We start from the raw sequence: 15,050 nt of genomic DNA, 5'->3' as shown, positions 1-15,050 counted from the left end.
TGCGGAATAGACTGGACATAAGGAACCTCCTTCGAGTATCGCTGTCTCCCGTCACCCCTCGATAGGACCGTCTTGTTGCAGGGAAACAAGCCCAGGGCTCCCACTGATTCAGCGATATTGGTGTGTTGCAATGATTTTATATGTTCATACAGGGAAAATATGTGCTGTGTGTTTAATATCCAAATGATACTTAAAATGTTACGATGCTATTGACTTACTTATAATATATTATAATAATTATATAATAATTACAGCAGGGAAACGGGCCATCTCTGCCCATCTAGTCCGTGTCGAACGCTACTCTCACCTAGTCCCACCGACCTGCACTCAGCCCATAACACTCCATTCCTTTCCTGTCCATATACCTATCCAATTTTTCTTTAAATGATAATGTCGAACCTGCCTCTACCACTTCTACTGGAAGTTTGTTCAACACTTACTTTAAGCTCTCCTGATAATTGACTTATCGCTATATTCATGCGAGGAAAATATGCGCTGTGTGTTTAATATTAAATTCGTTAGATAAACCCCTTTAGAAACGAAATTGAGTATATTAGCCACTTATCACCGATATTCCGGTCGTGATTAACACCACCCCCCGCCCTCCCCTGAACAGATTCGCCAAAAACGATTTATAGAAAAAAAATCGGTACCTACATGCATGCGCAAATTACGCATGCACACTTGTGCCCGCGCAAGGCTTCATGGTCATTGTAGTCTCGTGGTAAACAACGTATTTGACTGCTACTTTTGTCTGTTGGCAACCCTACCCGCCCCCCCCGGGTTGGCTGGTCCGCAAGAATATTGTCAATATGAAACCGGTCCGCAGTGCAAAAAAGGTTGGAGACCCCTGGTCTACGGAGTCTCTATGGGTGGAGGTTAGGAACAGAAAGGGGTCAATAACTCTACAGGGTGTTTTTTATAGGCCGCCCAATAGTAACAGGGATATTGAGGTGCAGGTAGGGAAACAGATCCTGAAAAGGTGTAATAATAACAGAGTTGTCGTGATGGGAGGTTTTAATTTCCCCAGCTTTGATAGGCATCTCCCTGGAGCAAGGGGTTTAGATGGGGTGGAGTTTGTTTGGTGTGTTCAGGAAGGTTTCTTGATACAATATTTAGATAAGCCTACAAGAGGAAACTGTACTTGATTTGGTATTGGGAAATGAACCTGGTCAGGTCAGATCTCTCAGTGGGAGAGCATCGTGGAGATAGCGATCATAATTCTATCTCCTTTACAATAGCATTGGAGAGAGATAGGGACAGACAAGTCAGAAAAGTGTTTAATTAGAGTAAGGGGAATTATGAGGCTATCAGGCAGGAAATTGGAAGCTTAAATTGGGAACAGATGTTCTCAGGGAAAAGTACGGAAAAATGTTCAGGGGATATTCGTGTGCATTTCTGCATAGGTACATTCCAATGAGACAGGGAATTTATGGTAGGGTACAGGAACCGTGGTGTTCAAAGGCTGTAATCAATCTAGTCAACAAGAAAAGAAAAGCTTACAAAAGGTTCAGAGAGCTAGGTAATGTTAGAGATCCAGAAGATTAACAGGAAGGAGTTTAAGAAGAAAATTAGGAGAGTCAGAAGGGGCTGTGAGAAGGCCTTGGCGGGCAGGACTAAGGCATTCTACAATTATGTGAAGTGCAAGAGGACAAGATGTGAAAGAATAGGACCTATCAAGTGTGACAGTAGGAAAGTGTGTATGGAACCAGAGGAAACAGCAGAGGTACTTAATGAATACTTTACTTTAGTATTCACAATGGAAAAGGATCTTGGTGATTGTAGTGATAACTTGCAGCGGACTGAAAAGCTTGAACATGTAGATATTAAGAAAGAGGATGTACTGGAGATTTTGGAAAGCATCAAGTTGGATTACGTAGTCAGAACCGGATAAGATGTACCCCAGGCTACTGTGGGAGGTGAGGGAGGAGATTGCTGAGCCTCTGGCGATGATCTTTGCATCATCAATGGGGATGGGAGAGGTTCTGGAGGATTGGAGGGTTGCAGATATTGTTCCTTTATTAAAGAAAGGGAGTAGAGATAGCCCAGGAAATTATAGACCAGTGAGTCTTACTTCAGTGGTTGGTAAGTTGATGGAGAAGATCCTGAGAGGCAGGATTTATGAACATTTGGAGAAGTATAATATGATTAGGAATAGTCAGCATGGCTTTGTCAAGGGCAGGTCATGTCTTATGAGCCAGGATATGACTAAACGTTGATGAAGGAAGAGCAACAGATGTAGTGTATATGGATTTCAGCAAGGCTTTTGATAAGGTACCCCATGCAAGGCTTATTGAGAAAGTAAGGAGGCATGGGATCCAAGGGGATACTGCTCTGTGGATCCAGAATTGGCTTGCCCACAGAAGGTTGTAGATAGGTCATATTCTGCATGGAGGTTGGTGACCAGTGGTGTGCCTCAGGGATCTGTTCCGGAACCCCTACTCTTAGTGATTTTTATAAATGACCTGGATGAGGAAGTGGAGGGATGGGTTAGTAAATCTGCTGATGCCACAAAGGTTGGGGGTGTTGTGGATAGTGTGGAGGGCTGTCAGAGGTTACAGCAGGACATTGATAGGATGCAAAACTGGGCTGAGAAGTGGCAAATGGAGTTCAACCCAGATAAGTGGTTCATTTTGGTAGGTCGAATACGATGGCAGAATATAATATTAGTGGTAAGACTCTTGGTAGTGTGGAGGATCAGAGGGATCTTGGGGTCCGAGTCCATAGGATGCTCAAAGCAGCTGCGCAGGTTGACTCTGTGATTAATAAGGCATATGGTGCATTGGCCTTCAGCAATTGTGGGATTAAGTTTAAGAGCCGAGAGGTAATGTTGTAGCTATATAGGACCCTGGTCAGACCCCCTTCGGAGTACTGTGCTCAGTTCTGGTTGCCTCATTACAAGAAGGATGTGGAAAGCATAGAAAGGGTGCAGAGGAGATTTACAAGGATGTTGCCTGGATTGGGAAACATGCCTTATGAAAACAGGTTGAATGAACTCAGCCTTTTCTCCTTGGAGCGACGGAGGATGAGAGGTGACCTGATAGAGGTGTATAAGATGATGAGAGGCATTGATCGTGTGGATAGTCAGAGGCTTTTTCCCAGGGCTGAAATGGTTGCCACAAGAGGGCTCAGGTTTAAGGTGCTGGGGAGTAGGTACAGAGGAGATGTCAGGGGTAAGTTTTTTTTTATTATTACACAGAGAGTGGTGAGTGCATGGAATGGGCTACCGGCATCGGTGTTGGAGGCGGATACAATAGGGTCTTTTAAGACTTTTGGATAGGTATATGGTGCTTAGGAAAATAGAGGGCTATGGTAAGCCTAGTAATTTCTAAGGTAGGGACATGTTCAGCACAACTTTGTGGGTCGAAGGACCTGTATTGTGCTGTAGGGTTTCTATGTTTCTAACAGCCCTTGCTATGGCAAAGTGCATCAACATATGGACTGCACCAGTTCAGCTTCCTGTCCCTTCTCCCAACAGCACCCACCCACACAATCCCTACATCCATCCGCTAATTTCTATTAGCGACATTAGAAGGTTACTTAGTGCGAAATGCAGAGTTTGTGACCCATTATGCCACAGAAACCAATCTGGAAGTCAGGTGGTAGAGCAAGCAAGACACAACAGGAATTATTCTTTGGCTATACTGTACAAGCAATGTTCTGAAATGGGACCAACTGTGTCCGTCAGGACTGTTTGCGTGCTTTGTGGAGTGACAGACACAATCTGTACACTAACAGACCAGCAGGTGTAGTGCCCATTCTATTGCTGCCCAAGGGTTAGGAGCAGAGAACCAGAGTGCTGGTTTGTGCTGTCCACTGTCTCAGCTGGGGAAACATGGTCTGAATGATTTCATCCTCACCCATTATCAGGTTTCACTTGCCCAAACCCTGTCGAACTCCGTCAAGTAGCTTCAGGAAGAAGTAGTTCCAGCAGTTGCTGAACAATGTCATCAGGGTTAACGCCCCCAGTCCTGTACAGTACCATAACAGGGAGCACCCACATCGAGCACAAGTACTTTCAATGGATGCTCCGAAACCATAGGAACGCACAGCTCGCAGCATCACTGCGAGGAGATGGGTAATACGAAGCCGAGCTCATCCCTCTCTGCCAATCTCCCTGCCGGCACTTACCCCTGTAAGCAGGACAAATGCTACCCCTGCCATCACTATTCAGGTCCCAAAACTGTCCTTCCTGGTGAGGCAACACTTCACCTGCGAGCCTGTTGAGCTTGTCTACTGTATCCGACACTCTCAGTACAGCCTCATCTACATCAGTGAGACCCGACATAGATTGGTGAGCTGCTTCACTCCTCCACAACAGGCAGGATTGTCTGATGGCCTACCATTTTAACTCCACTTCCTATTTTCATGGCCTCCTCTGCTGCCATGATGAGGCCACTCTCAGATTAGAGAAACACCTTATTGTTTGCATAGCATGAACGTTGATCTCTCTAACCAAGTAATTTCTACCCCCTCCTCATTCCTTGTTTTACCATCCCCAATACTGATTCCCCTCTTACCGCTTTTTCTCCTCACCTACCTATCACCTACTCCTCGTGGCCCTCCTCCTTCCCTCCTTCCCATGGTCCACTCTCCTTTCCAACTAGATTCCTTCTTATTCAGCCCTTTACCTTTTCCACCTATTACCTCCCAATTTCTTCGCACCACCCTTCCACCCACCTTTCCCCTCACCTGATCTCACTTATCACCCACCAGCTTGACCTCCTCCCTCTCCCCCCACCTTCTTAATCTGGCTTCTGCCGCCTTCCTCGGGGTCTCGGCCTGAAACATCAACCATCTTATTCCCCTCCATAGATGTTGCCTGACCTGCTGAGTTCCTCCAGCATTTTGTGTGTTGCTCTGCAGACTCTCTTGTGTTTCTTTTGAAGGATGCTTTACCTGTTTTAGCTGCACATTCTCTTGCTTCAGTTTCATGACATGTTTGATCTTCTGCTTCTGGTTTTGGTGACCCAGCAGCTTTGCATAATCCGTGCTCAGTTTGTTTAGCTGCTCCTGGGTTGCCCCGTGCTCATTCAGTAGGGCGTCTTTCTCCTTTTCATATGCGTCCAGCTGGTCCTGCTCACAGGGGTGCACAATCAGTGTCTGCAACTCAGCCTATTATTACCAACTAAATGTCAAGTTAAGATTTACAAACATGACCAACTCTCTGTGGACCCAGCACAAACTTGACCAACTCTCGACGGACCCACACAATACACGAGGATTCTATATTGCATCTTGCTCCATCAAAATCAATTCAAATTTGACCTTGCTTTATAACAACTACGAGGGGTGATTGATAAGTTTGTGGCCTAAGGTGGGAGGAGTCAATTTTAGAAAACCTAGCACATTTATTTTTCAACATAGTCCCCTCCTACATGTTTCGTCAAGAGTAACTGAAAAAAAAAGAGACAGTAAGAGATTTGAAAGTGGGAGGGGGAGGGGGAAACCCAAACTGATAGGAGAAGCCAGGAGGGGAAGGGAAGAAGCTAAGAGCTGGAAGTTGATTGGCAATAGGGATACAAGGCTGGAGAAGGGAGAGGACCATGGGATGGGAGGCCTAGGAAGAAAGAAAGGGGGAAGGGAGCACCAAAGGAAGGTGGAGTACAGGCAAGGAGTTATTGTGAGAGGGAAAGAGAGAAAAAAAAATTATGGATGGGGTGAGAAGGGGAGGAGGGGCATTAGTGGAAGTTAGAGAAGTCAGTGTTCATGCCATCAGGTTGGAGACTACCCAGACACAATACAAGGTGTTGTTCCTCTCAAATCTCTTACTATCTCTTTTTTCCGTTAGTCCTGACGAAGGGTCTCAACCCGAAACGTCGACTGTACCTCTTCCAAAAGATGCTGCCTGGCCTGCTGTGTTCACCAGCATTTTGTGTGTGTTGCTTGAATTTCCAGCATCTGCAGCTTTTCTCGTGTTTGCCCCTCCTACATGTACACACTTAGTCCAGCGGTCGTGGAGCGTACGGATCCCTTCTTTGTAGAAGTGGTCCACAGCAGGGGTGATTGATAAGTTCGTGGCCCAACGTAGAAGGAGATGAGTTATACCGCTCTCATTACATGCACGTGCAGTTCAACTCTGAGTGAAAATGCAGAAAGTTTGAAGTTAATAACTCATCGCCTTCTCCTTAGGCCACGAACTTATCAATCACCCTTGCTGTGGACCACTTCTGGAGATCCAAGACGCCAACTTCTACAAAGAAGGGATCCATATGCTCCACGACCACTGGACTAAGTGTGTAAGTGAAGGAAAAATAAATGTGCTAGTTTTTCTAAAATCGACTCCTTTGCCTTAGGCCATGAACTTATCAATCACCCCTCGTACACTCCAATTTGGCAGCATCCTGGTGAACCTCTCCTACACCCTCCCTGTAATGGAGCAAACAGAACTGCACGTAATACTCCAGATGTGGCTTCAACAGTATTATACACCTTTAATTCTCCACCATGACTGACAACAAGCATGTCCTACACCACCTTTCTCACACCATCAACTCGCATTCCACTTTCAGGAGATATGGACTTCCACGGCAAGATCCCTCTGTACATCAATGCTCCTGCCATTAACTATACATTTTTCTCTTGCATCTCCAAATGCAGCGACTCAAACTTGTGACGATATTGGCCAACCTTTTAACTTGCTCCAAGATCAATCAAACCCTTCCTTCCCATGTACCCTCCATTTTTCTATCATGCGTCTCTTAATGTATCTGCCTCTATCACCACTCCTGGCAGGGCATTTCACACACCCACCGCTCTTCTCATTTCTGACATCCCCATGCCTTCCTCCAACTACCTTAAAATTATACCCCTTTGTATTAGCCATTTCCGCCCTGGGAAAAAGTCTCTGGCTGTCCACTCGATCTATGCTTCTTATCATCTTGTACACCTCTGTCAAGTCAGCTCTCATCCTCCTTCACTCCAAAGAGGAAAGCCCGAGCTCACTCAACCCATCTATTGATTGAGATACAGCATGGAACATGCTCTTCCCACTCTTCAAGTTATACTACCCAGCAGTCCTGATTTAACTCCAGCCTAATCATGATACAATTTACAATGACCAATTAACCTCCCAACCAGTACATCTTCGGACTGTTGAAGGAAACCGGAAGTCATGGGGAGAAAGTACAAACTCCTTACAGGCAGCGTGGGAATTGAACCTGGGTCACTGGTACTGTGAAACATTGTGCTAACCACCACATCACCGTGCTCCCCTAGCTTCATGCTCTCGAATCCAGGTAGCATCCTAGTAAATCTCCTCTGCACCCTCTCTAAAGCTTCCACATCCCTCCAAAGATGAGGTGACCACAACTGAACACAATATTCTAAGTGTGTTATCGCTCGCCAAATATTTCAATGTTTCAATGGGAGACAATATCCACTGCCCTACCCTCAAATCAGCTTCATCAGTTGAAAAATCCCAATAGCGTCACCTTTCAATCAAGTGCTCAGGTTAGTCTGGTATGTCACAAGTGGTTTGCAATGGTTAGTGCTGATAAATCACGTACCTGGAAAGGTTTGACCTTGTTGTGTAATTCCTCATAAAGAACTTGCCACTTCTGCACTTCATCCGTGAGTTCTGTAAGCACATGTTCGTCCATAGCATCACCCCTGCAACAATAATCACTTCTCAGAAAACAAAGACAATGTTGCTGACTACACAAAGTGACAGCCCCTCTACTGGTCGGGGTCAACAACGGATATTGTGCCTTAGCTGTCATACGCAACCCAGGGCTGTACCATATGGAGAGCAAGCTGTTGCCCATGCAGCCAGTTCCCCCTCTCCAAGCAGCTGATGAATCCAAAGGAACAGCAGATACCAATAGAATTTGGCACGAGCGGTGTTGCAGGAGTTGCCATTCAGCATTGAATTCAACAAAGGACTGCCTCAGGGACTCCAGCTCTGAATTGCTCCTTGGGATTACTCACAAGGCCTTCCCCATGAGTCGGTATAGCCGAAAGGAGCGGAGGTTTGAGATCAGTTGTCCTCCTCCTGGTTGACTGCCAGACACAGCTGACCAACACAGAAGATCAGCATACTTTGGAGGAACAGTGGGTGATGTAATGGTTAGTGCAATGTTCAAGGCTCCAGCACCACAGGTTCAATCCTGAACTCAGCCGCTGTCTATGTGACGTTTGCATGTTCTCCCTGTGGCCATGCTGGCTTTAGATTCCTCACACTTCGCAGAGGGTGTGCGTTTGACTACTGCTGTAGGTGGGTAACAGGCAAGTCTGCAGGGGGTTAACAGGCCGAGGAGAGAAGTGCTGGGGTGAGACAGGCGAACTGGTGGGAGGTTTCTCAGCACAGATGTACATCACATTCCTTCCTTTCATGTCTGAAGAAGCAGCAAATTCAAAGCTGCAATTATGGGTAATGAGCACTTTCAATGGTCACTGACTCAGTTTTTAACTAGCAGGTAGCAGACTATACTATCGGTGACGAGCCACAATCAATAGCACAGATAAAAAAAAGTTTTATTATTTAGAGTTACAGCACAGAGCAGGCCCCTGTGGCCATTCGAGCCGCGCTGCCCAGCAATTCCCAATTTAGCCCTATCCTAACCACGGGACAATTTACAATGACCATTAACCAGTACACCTTTGGACCATGCGAGGAAATCGGAGCGTCTGGAGAAAGCCCACACACTGCACGGGGAGGACATACAAACTCCAGAAACAGGATGTTGAGGTTGAACTTTGAGCTCCAACGCCCAAGTTGAACAGCATTGCACTAAACGCTGCACTACCACGTCAGCCAGCTTAACCAAAGCATTCATTAGCGAGGTGACTCTGTAAGTCTTGTCACAAACTTGGTAAATCACCAAGTATCATTACATTCAACACATTCCAGGGTCAGTTTTAATTCCCACAACTGTGAACAGATTTACGAGTCTTCCAGCAGAGCCAATTTGATGTCTGCTCTAAATAGTTGTCCTGTTCATCTTCTCAATCTCCACTGAACCGCCTGAACATCTTCATCCTCCAGAATGATTAAGTGCAGCAGCCCAGTCCATCTGCAGTAGGCTGATCCAACTTTGACTGCCAAAGTTAACCATTCATAATCGAAAGGATTAACTTATGAGAAGCGTTTGATGGCTTTGAGCCTGTACTCACTGGAATTTAGAAAAATGGGAGCGATCATATTGAAACCCATCAAATATTGAAAGAACCTAGATAGAGTAGATGTGGAGAGGATGTCTCCTATAGTGGAAGAGTATAGGACCAGAGGATGCAGCCATAGAATAAAAAGACGTCCCTTTGGAGAAATTTCTTTAGTTCGCAAGTGGTGAATCTGTGAAATTAATCGTCACAGACAGATGTGGAGGTCAAGTCATTGGGTATATCAAAAGTGCAAGTTGATGGGTTCTTGATTGCATGGACGTCAGCGAGAAGAGTTTAAGAAGACAGCTTTATAGAGCAAGTGTCAGAAGAACGGGCGTCAGAGTAGAAGGAGACAGAGTAGGAGGGCTTTGGCTTAACAGGTCTTAGGCGACAAAGGGTCGAGGCAAGGGCAGTTACATGTGAAGAATAGAAACAGGAAGTATGTGTGTGAGGCTGGTTCTGTACTGGGTGTCAGATGTGGGAAGTCCAGGAGAATCCCAGCCTCCCAGACGGCCACATCTGCGCCAGGTGCGTCGAGCTGCAGCTCCTTCGGGACCACGTTAGGGAACTGGAGATGCAGCTCGATGACCTTCGTCTGGTCAGGGAGAGTGAGGAGGTGACAGAGAGGAGCTATAGGCAGGTAGTCACACTGGGGCCTGGGGAGACAGATAAGTGGGTAACAGTCAGGAGAGGGAAGGGCAAGGAGCAGGTACTAGAGAGCACCCCTGTGGCTGTCCTCCTCAACAATAAGTTCTCCTGTATGAGTACTGTTCGGGGGGGGGGGGGGAACAACCTACCTGGGGGAAGCAACAGAGGCCGTGACTCTGGCACAGTCTGGCTCTGTGGCTCGGAAGGTAGGGAAAGGAAGAGGATGGCAGCAGTGATAGTTATATAGTTAGGGGGTCAGACAGGCGATTCTGTGGACGCAGGAAAGAAGCACAGATGGTAGTTTGCCTCCCAGGTGCCAGGGTCCGGGATGTTTCTGATCGCGTCCACGATATCCTGAAGTGGGAAGGAGAACAGCCAGAGGTTGTGGTAAACATTGGTACCAACGACATAGGTATGACAAGGGAAGAAGTCCTGAAAACAGACTACAGGGATTTAGGAACGAAGTTGAGAAGCAGCACCTCAAAGGTAGTAATCTCGGAATTACTGCCCGTGCCACGTGACTGAGAGTATAGGCATAGAATGAGCTGGAGGATAAATGCATGGCCGAGGGATTGGAACAGGGGGCAGGGATTCAGACTCTTTGCCCACAGAAGGCAAAGAGGGGTCACAGATAGGCCATATTCTGCATGGAGGTTGGTGACCAGTGGTGTACCTCAGAGATCTGTTCTGGGACCTCTTCTCTTCATGATTTTTATAAATGACCTGAATGAGGAAGTTGAGGGATGGGTTAGTAAATCTGCTGATGACACAAAGGTTGGGGGTGTTGTGGATTGTGTGGAGGGCTGTCAGAGGTTAGAGCTGGACATTGATAGGATGCAAAACTGGGCTGAGAAGTGGCAGATGGCGTTCAACCCAGATAAGTGTGAGGTGGTTCATTTTGGTAGGTCAAATATGATGGAAGAATATAGTATTAATGGTAAGACTCTTGGCAGTGTGGAATGAGAAGGGTGTTGGGGTCCAAGTTCATAGGACACGCAAAGCTGCTAAGCAAGTTGAATCTGTGGTTAGGAACGTATACAGAGCATAAACTGTGGGATTGAGTTTAGGAGCCAAGAGGTAATGTCGCAGCAATATTGGACCCTGGTCAGACCCCACTTGGAGTACTGCGCTCAGTTCTGGTCACCTCACTACAGAAAGGATGTAGAAACGATAGAAAGTGTGCAGAGGAGATTTACAAGGATGTTGCCTGGATTGGAGAGCATGCCTTATGAGAATAGGTGAGTGAACTCGGCCTTTTCTCCTTGGAGCAATGGAGGATGAGAGGTGACCTGATAGAGGTGTATAAGATGATGAGAGGCATTGATCACGTGGATAGTCAGAGGCTTTTTCCCAGGGCTGAAATGGCTAACACAAGAGGTCAGTTTTAAGGTGCTTGGAAGTAGGTACAGAGGAGATGTTAGAGGTAAGTATTTTTACGCAGAGAATGGTGAGTGCGTGGAATGGGCTGCTGGCGACGGTGGTGGAGGCGGATACGATAGGGTCTTTTAAGAGACTCCTGGATAGGTACACGGAGCTTAGAAAAATAGAGGGCTATGGGTAGCCCGAAGTAATTTCTAACGTACATGCTCAGCACAGCATTGTGGGCCGAAGGGCCTGTATTGTGCTGTAGGTTTTCTATGTCTCTCTGATTAGATGTTATGGCAAGCCAAAACAGACAACACCTATTGGTCAACTGGCAACGAATCCCAGATTGAGTTTCGCTAACTGATCTTTGCTCTGATCGAAGTCTTCAAAGTTCTTTGGATAAGACATCGAAAGCTTTGAGAGGAGGGGACTTCAATCAGGTCCATTGCCCCGGGATAAAAGGCAGCAGTGGGCCAGTACAGCGAAAAAGAGCTTTGACCAGTGGCCAGTCAGCATTTGGGATTGATTAGCAAGAGCAAATTAAAGACAGTGGCAAGCATAACGACCATCATCTGAATGGATATCGTCAGAGTAGTGTTCTTAAGGATTTAGCTCTCGAAGCTTCAATCAGTGAAAGTAAATGAAAGAAAAGCTCAAGTTTTGTGTTCTCTTCTTTATATCTGCTCAGCTTGGACAGTGGGGATGACAGGCAGGATAGTGGAATGCTCCTCTTGCTGGATGTGGGATGTGTCCCTGACAACTACAATTGAGAGAAGTGCATCCAGCTGCAGCTTCTGACATTCCGCGTTAAGGAAGTGGAGTTGGAGCTGGATGAACTCCGGATCATTTGGGAAGCTGAAAGGGAGAGAGATAGAACATATAGAGAGGTAGTTACGTCCAAGGTGCAGGACCCAGTAATCTGGGTGACAGTCAGGAAGGGGAAAGGGGTTAAGGAGCCAGTGCAGAGTACCCCTGTGGCCATCCCCCTCAACAACAGGTATATCACTTTGGATACTGTCGGGGTGGGGGTGCGGAATGACCTAACAGAAGAAAGTCACAACGGGCAGATCTCTGGCACTGTGACTCAGAAGGGAAGGGGAACAAGAAGAGGTACGCTGTGGTGATAGGGGACTTGTTCATTAGAGGAACAGAAAGCAGATTCTGTGGCTGAGAACAAGAATCCCAGGTGGTATGTTGCCTCCCAGCTACCAGGGCCCAGGATATTTCAGACAGAGTCCTCAGCATCCTCAAGGCAGAGGGTGAACAGCCAAAAGTTGTCATCCATGTAAGTACAATGGCATGGGTAGGACGAGTGACGAGGTTCAGCACAGGGAGTTCAGGGAGTTAGGTGCTAAGTTAAAGGGTGGGACCTCCAGGGTTGTGATCTCAGGATTACTACCCGTGCAACGTGCTAGTGTGGCCAGAACGAGGAAGATTATACAGTTTAATGTACATGATGGTGTACACCCTAGGGTTCTGAAAGAGGTGTCTGAAAAGATCAAGGAGACTTTAGTAATGACCTTTCAAGAATCACTAGATTCTGGAATGATTCCAGAAGTCTAGAAAATTGCAAATGTCACCCCACTCTTCAAGACAGTGGAGAGGCAGAAGAAAGGAAACTATAGGCCAAATAGTCTGACCTCAGTGGTTGGGAAGATGTTGGAGTCAATTATTAAGGATGAGGTCTCAGGGGCTTTGGAGGCACATGATTAAAAAAGGTAGTAGTCAGCATGGTTTCCTCAAGGGAAAATCTTGCCTGTCAAATCTGTTGGAATTCTTTGAAGAAATAACAAGCAGGATAGACAAAGGAGAATTGGTCTATGTTGTGTATTTGGATTTTTAGAAGGCCTTTGACAAGTTGCCATACATGAGGCTGCTTAACCAGCTAGAGCCCAGGGTATTACAGGAAGGATTCTAGCATGGATAAAGCAGTGGCTAATTGGCAGGAGGCAAGACGTGGAAATAAAGAGAGCTTTTTCTGGTTGGCTGCTGGTGACTAGTGTGTACCACAGGGGTCTGTTTTGGGACCGATTCTTTTTGATATATGTCGATGATTTGGATGATGGAATGGACAGATTTGTTGCAAAGTATGCAAATGATATGAAGATGGGTGGAGGGGCAAGTAGTTTTGAGGTTGTAGACATGCTACAAAAGGGACAGACAGATTCGGAGAATGGGCAAAGAAATGGCAGATGGAATACAGTGTCGGGAAGTTGTGCACTTTGATAGAAGAAATGAAAGGGTTCTAAATGGAGAGAAAATACAAAGATCTGAGGTGCAAAGAGACCTGCGAGTCCTTATGCAGGTTTCCTGAAAGGTTAATTTGCAGGTTAAGTCTGTGGTGAGGAGGGTAAATGCAATATTGAATTGAATTGATTTTATTTCTTACATCCTTCACATACACGAGTAAAAATCTCTGTTACATCTCCATGTAAATGTGCCATGTGCAATCATGGTAATTTATTATAAATAGCATTAATTTCAAGAGGACTAGAATATAATAGCAAGAATGCAATGTTGAGACTTTATAAAAAGCACAGATGAGGCCTTTCCTAGAGTATTGTAGGCAGATTTGAGTCTCTTATCTTAGAAAGAATGTGATGAAACTGGAGAAGTTTAACGAAAATCATTCAGAATTGAATGGCTTGTCACATGAAGAGTGTTTAATGGCTCTGGACCTGTATTCGCTGGAATTCAGGAGCACGAAGGGTGACCTCATTGAAACCTATCGAATGGTGAAAGACCTCAATAGAGTGGATGTGGAGAGGATGCTTCCTATGGTGGGAGAGCCAAGGCCAGAGACACAGCCTTAGAACGGAGATGAGGAGGAATCTCTTTAGCCAGAGAATGGTGAATCTGTGGAATTCTTTGCCACAGGTGGCTGTGGAGGCCAAGTTTTTATGTATATATAAGGCAGAGGTTGATAGATCCTTGTTTGGAAAGGCATGAAGGGATATGAGAAGAAGGCAGGAGATTGAAGCTGAGAGGAAAATTGAATCAGCCATGATGAAATGGCAGAGGAGACTCGATTGGCCACATGGCTTAATTCTGTTCCTATATCTTACGGTTATATGGTCTTAAATAGTCATGTTTTAGGATGTACTATTGGCGTTTGAGTTTGAGATTTTGTACTTACATGGTTTTACTGACTGGAGTGTTTCAAGTTCTGGCTTTGACCTATCCCCTGGCTTCAGGTCCCACCAGTAGTTATTGTTGAGCAAAACAACAACTTGGCAATGGGGTGCCGCATTATATTGATATGGCGATAAAGACTTGCACAAAATTCTACAAGCTCAATTTGAAGCAGCATAGCTGAAGTTAATCAAAACTTTGACCAGCTTGGTTATCAGTGACTCCAACAATGTTGGTGTCAAACACTAAACAGAACTCATGTGAGTCAGTTGTTGGGGCCATTACCAACCTCCGTATGTGCCCTAACATTTGACTAAACTGTCCAAGCGTTTTTGGAAAACAATCATCTCTCTTCAGTGTTCACTACCATTGCCTAAAACTCATTAAACATAATGCCAATGACTTCAACACATACTGTATGCCAGTGTTGTCAATCACAAATGTGAATATTTCAAGCTGGGTAACATGATTGCTCACAGTTCAAAAGACTACGGAGTTCAGGCACCTGGCAATGCAGACATTTGCAAAAGGTTCCTGGCCAGATCCTGGTTTCACTTCACAAGCAATCACTCAAGAACATCAGCACTTGATCAACCTGAAACATAATTCCACCTGGTCCAACAGAACCATGTCAATACAGTTTCCAAGTCTCCAAACATAGCTTGTTGGAACTGTGGTGCATGGCATTACACAAGAAACTGCTGATAAATGAAACACATTTGCAGCAAGTGCCATCGCCATGGTCACAAAGGCGGCTTTCTAGAGCAGTGAAACACAAGAAGTTTCAAAGGCCACCAAAATCC

The 15,050-nt window shown here is 45.8% G+C and overlaps 1 protein-coding gene across 2 annotated transcripts in view; it reads right to left on the bottom strand.

Moving 5' to 3' along the window:
- The window catches only part of hmmr (hyaluronan-mediated motility receptor (RHAMM)), a 98,774-nt gene that overhangs the window by 14,105 nt on the left and 69,619 nt on the right, over positions 1-15,050 (bottom strand). For both annotated transcript variants that reach the window (XM_063052630.1, XM_063052631.1), the window contains 2 exons: positions 7,509-7,611; positions 4,900-5,076 (listed from right to left, as the gene is read on the bottom strand). In XM_063052630.1, the coding sequence (XP_062908700.1) occupies positions 4,900-5,076; positions 7,509-7,611 (280 nt within the window). The remainder of the gene's footprint in view (positions 1-4,899; positions 5,077-7,508; positions 7,612-15,050) is intronic.

This window comes from Mobula hypostoma, chromosome 7 (genome assembly GCF_963921235.1).
Source record: "Mobula hypostoma chromosome 7, sMobHyp1.1, whole genome shotgun sequence".
NCBI lineage: Eukaryota > Metazoa > Chordata > Chondrichthyes > Myliobatiformes > Myliobatidae > Mobula > Mobula hypostoma.
The sequence above is the reverse complement of the archived record's forward strand: the minus strand, read 5'-3'. Positions and strand labels throughout refer to the sequence as shown.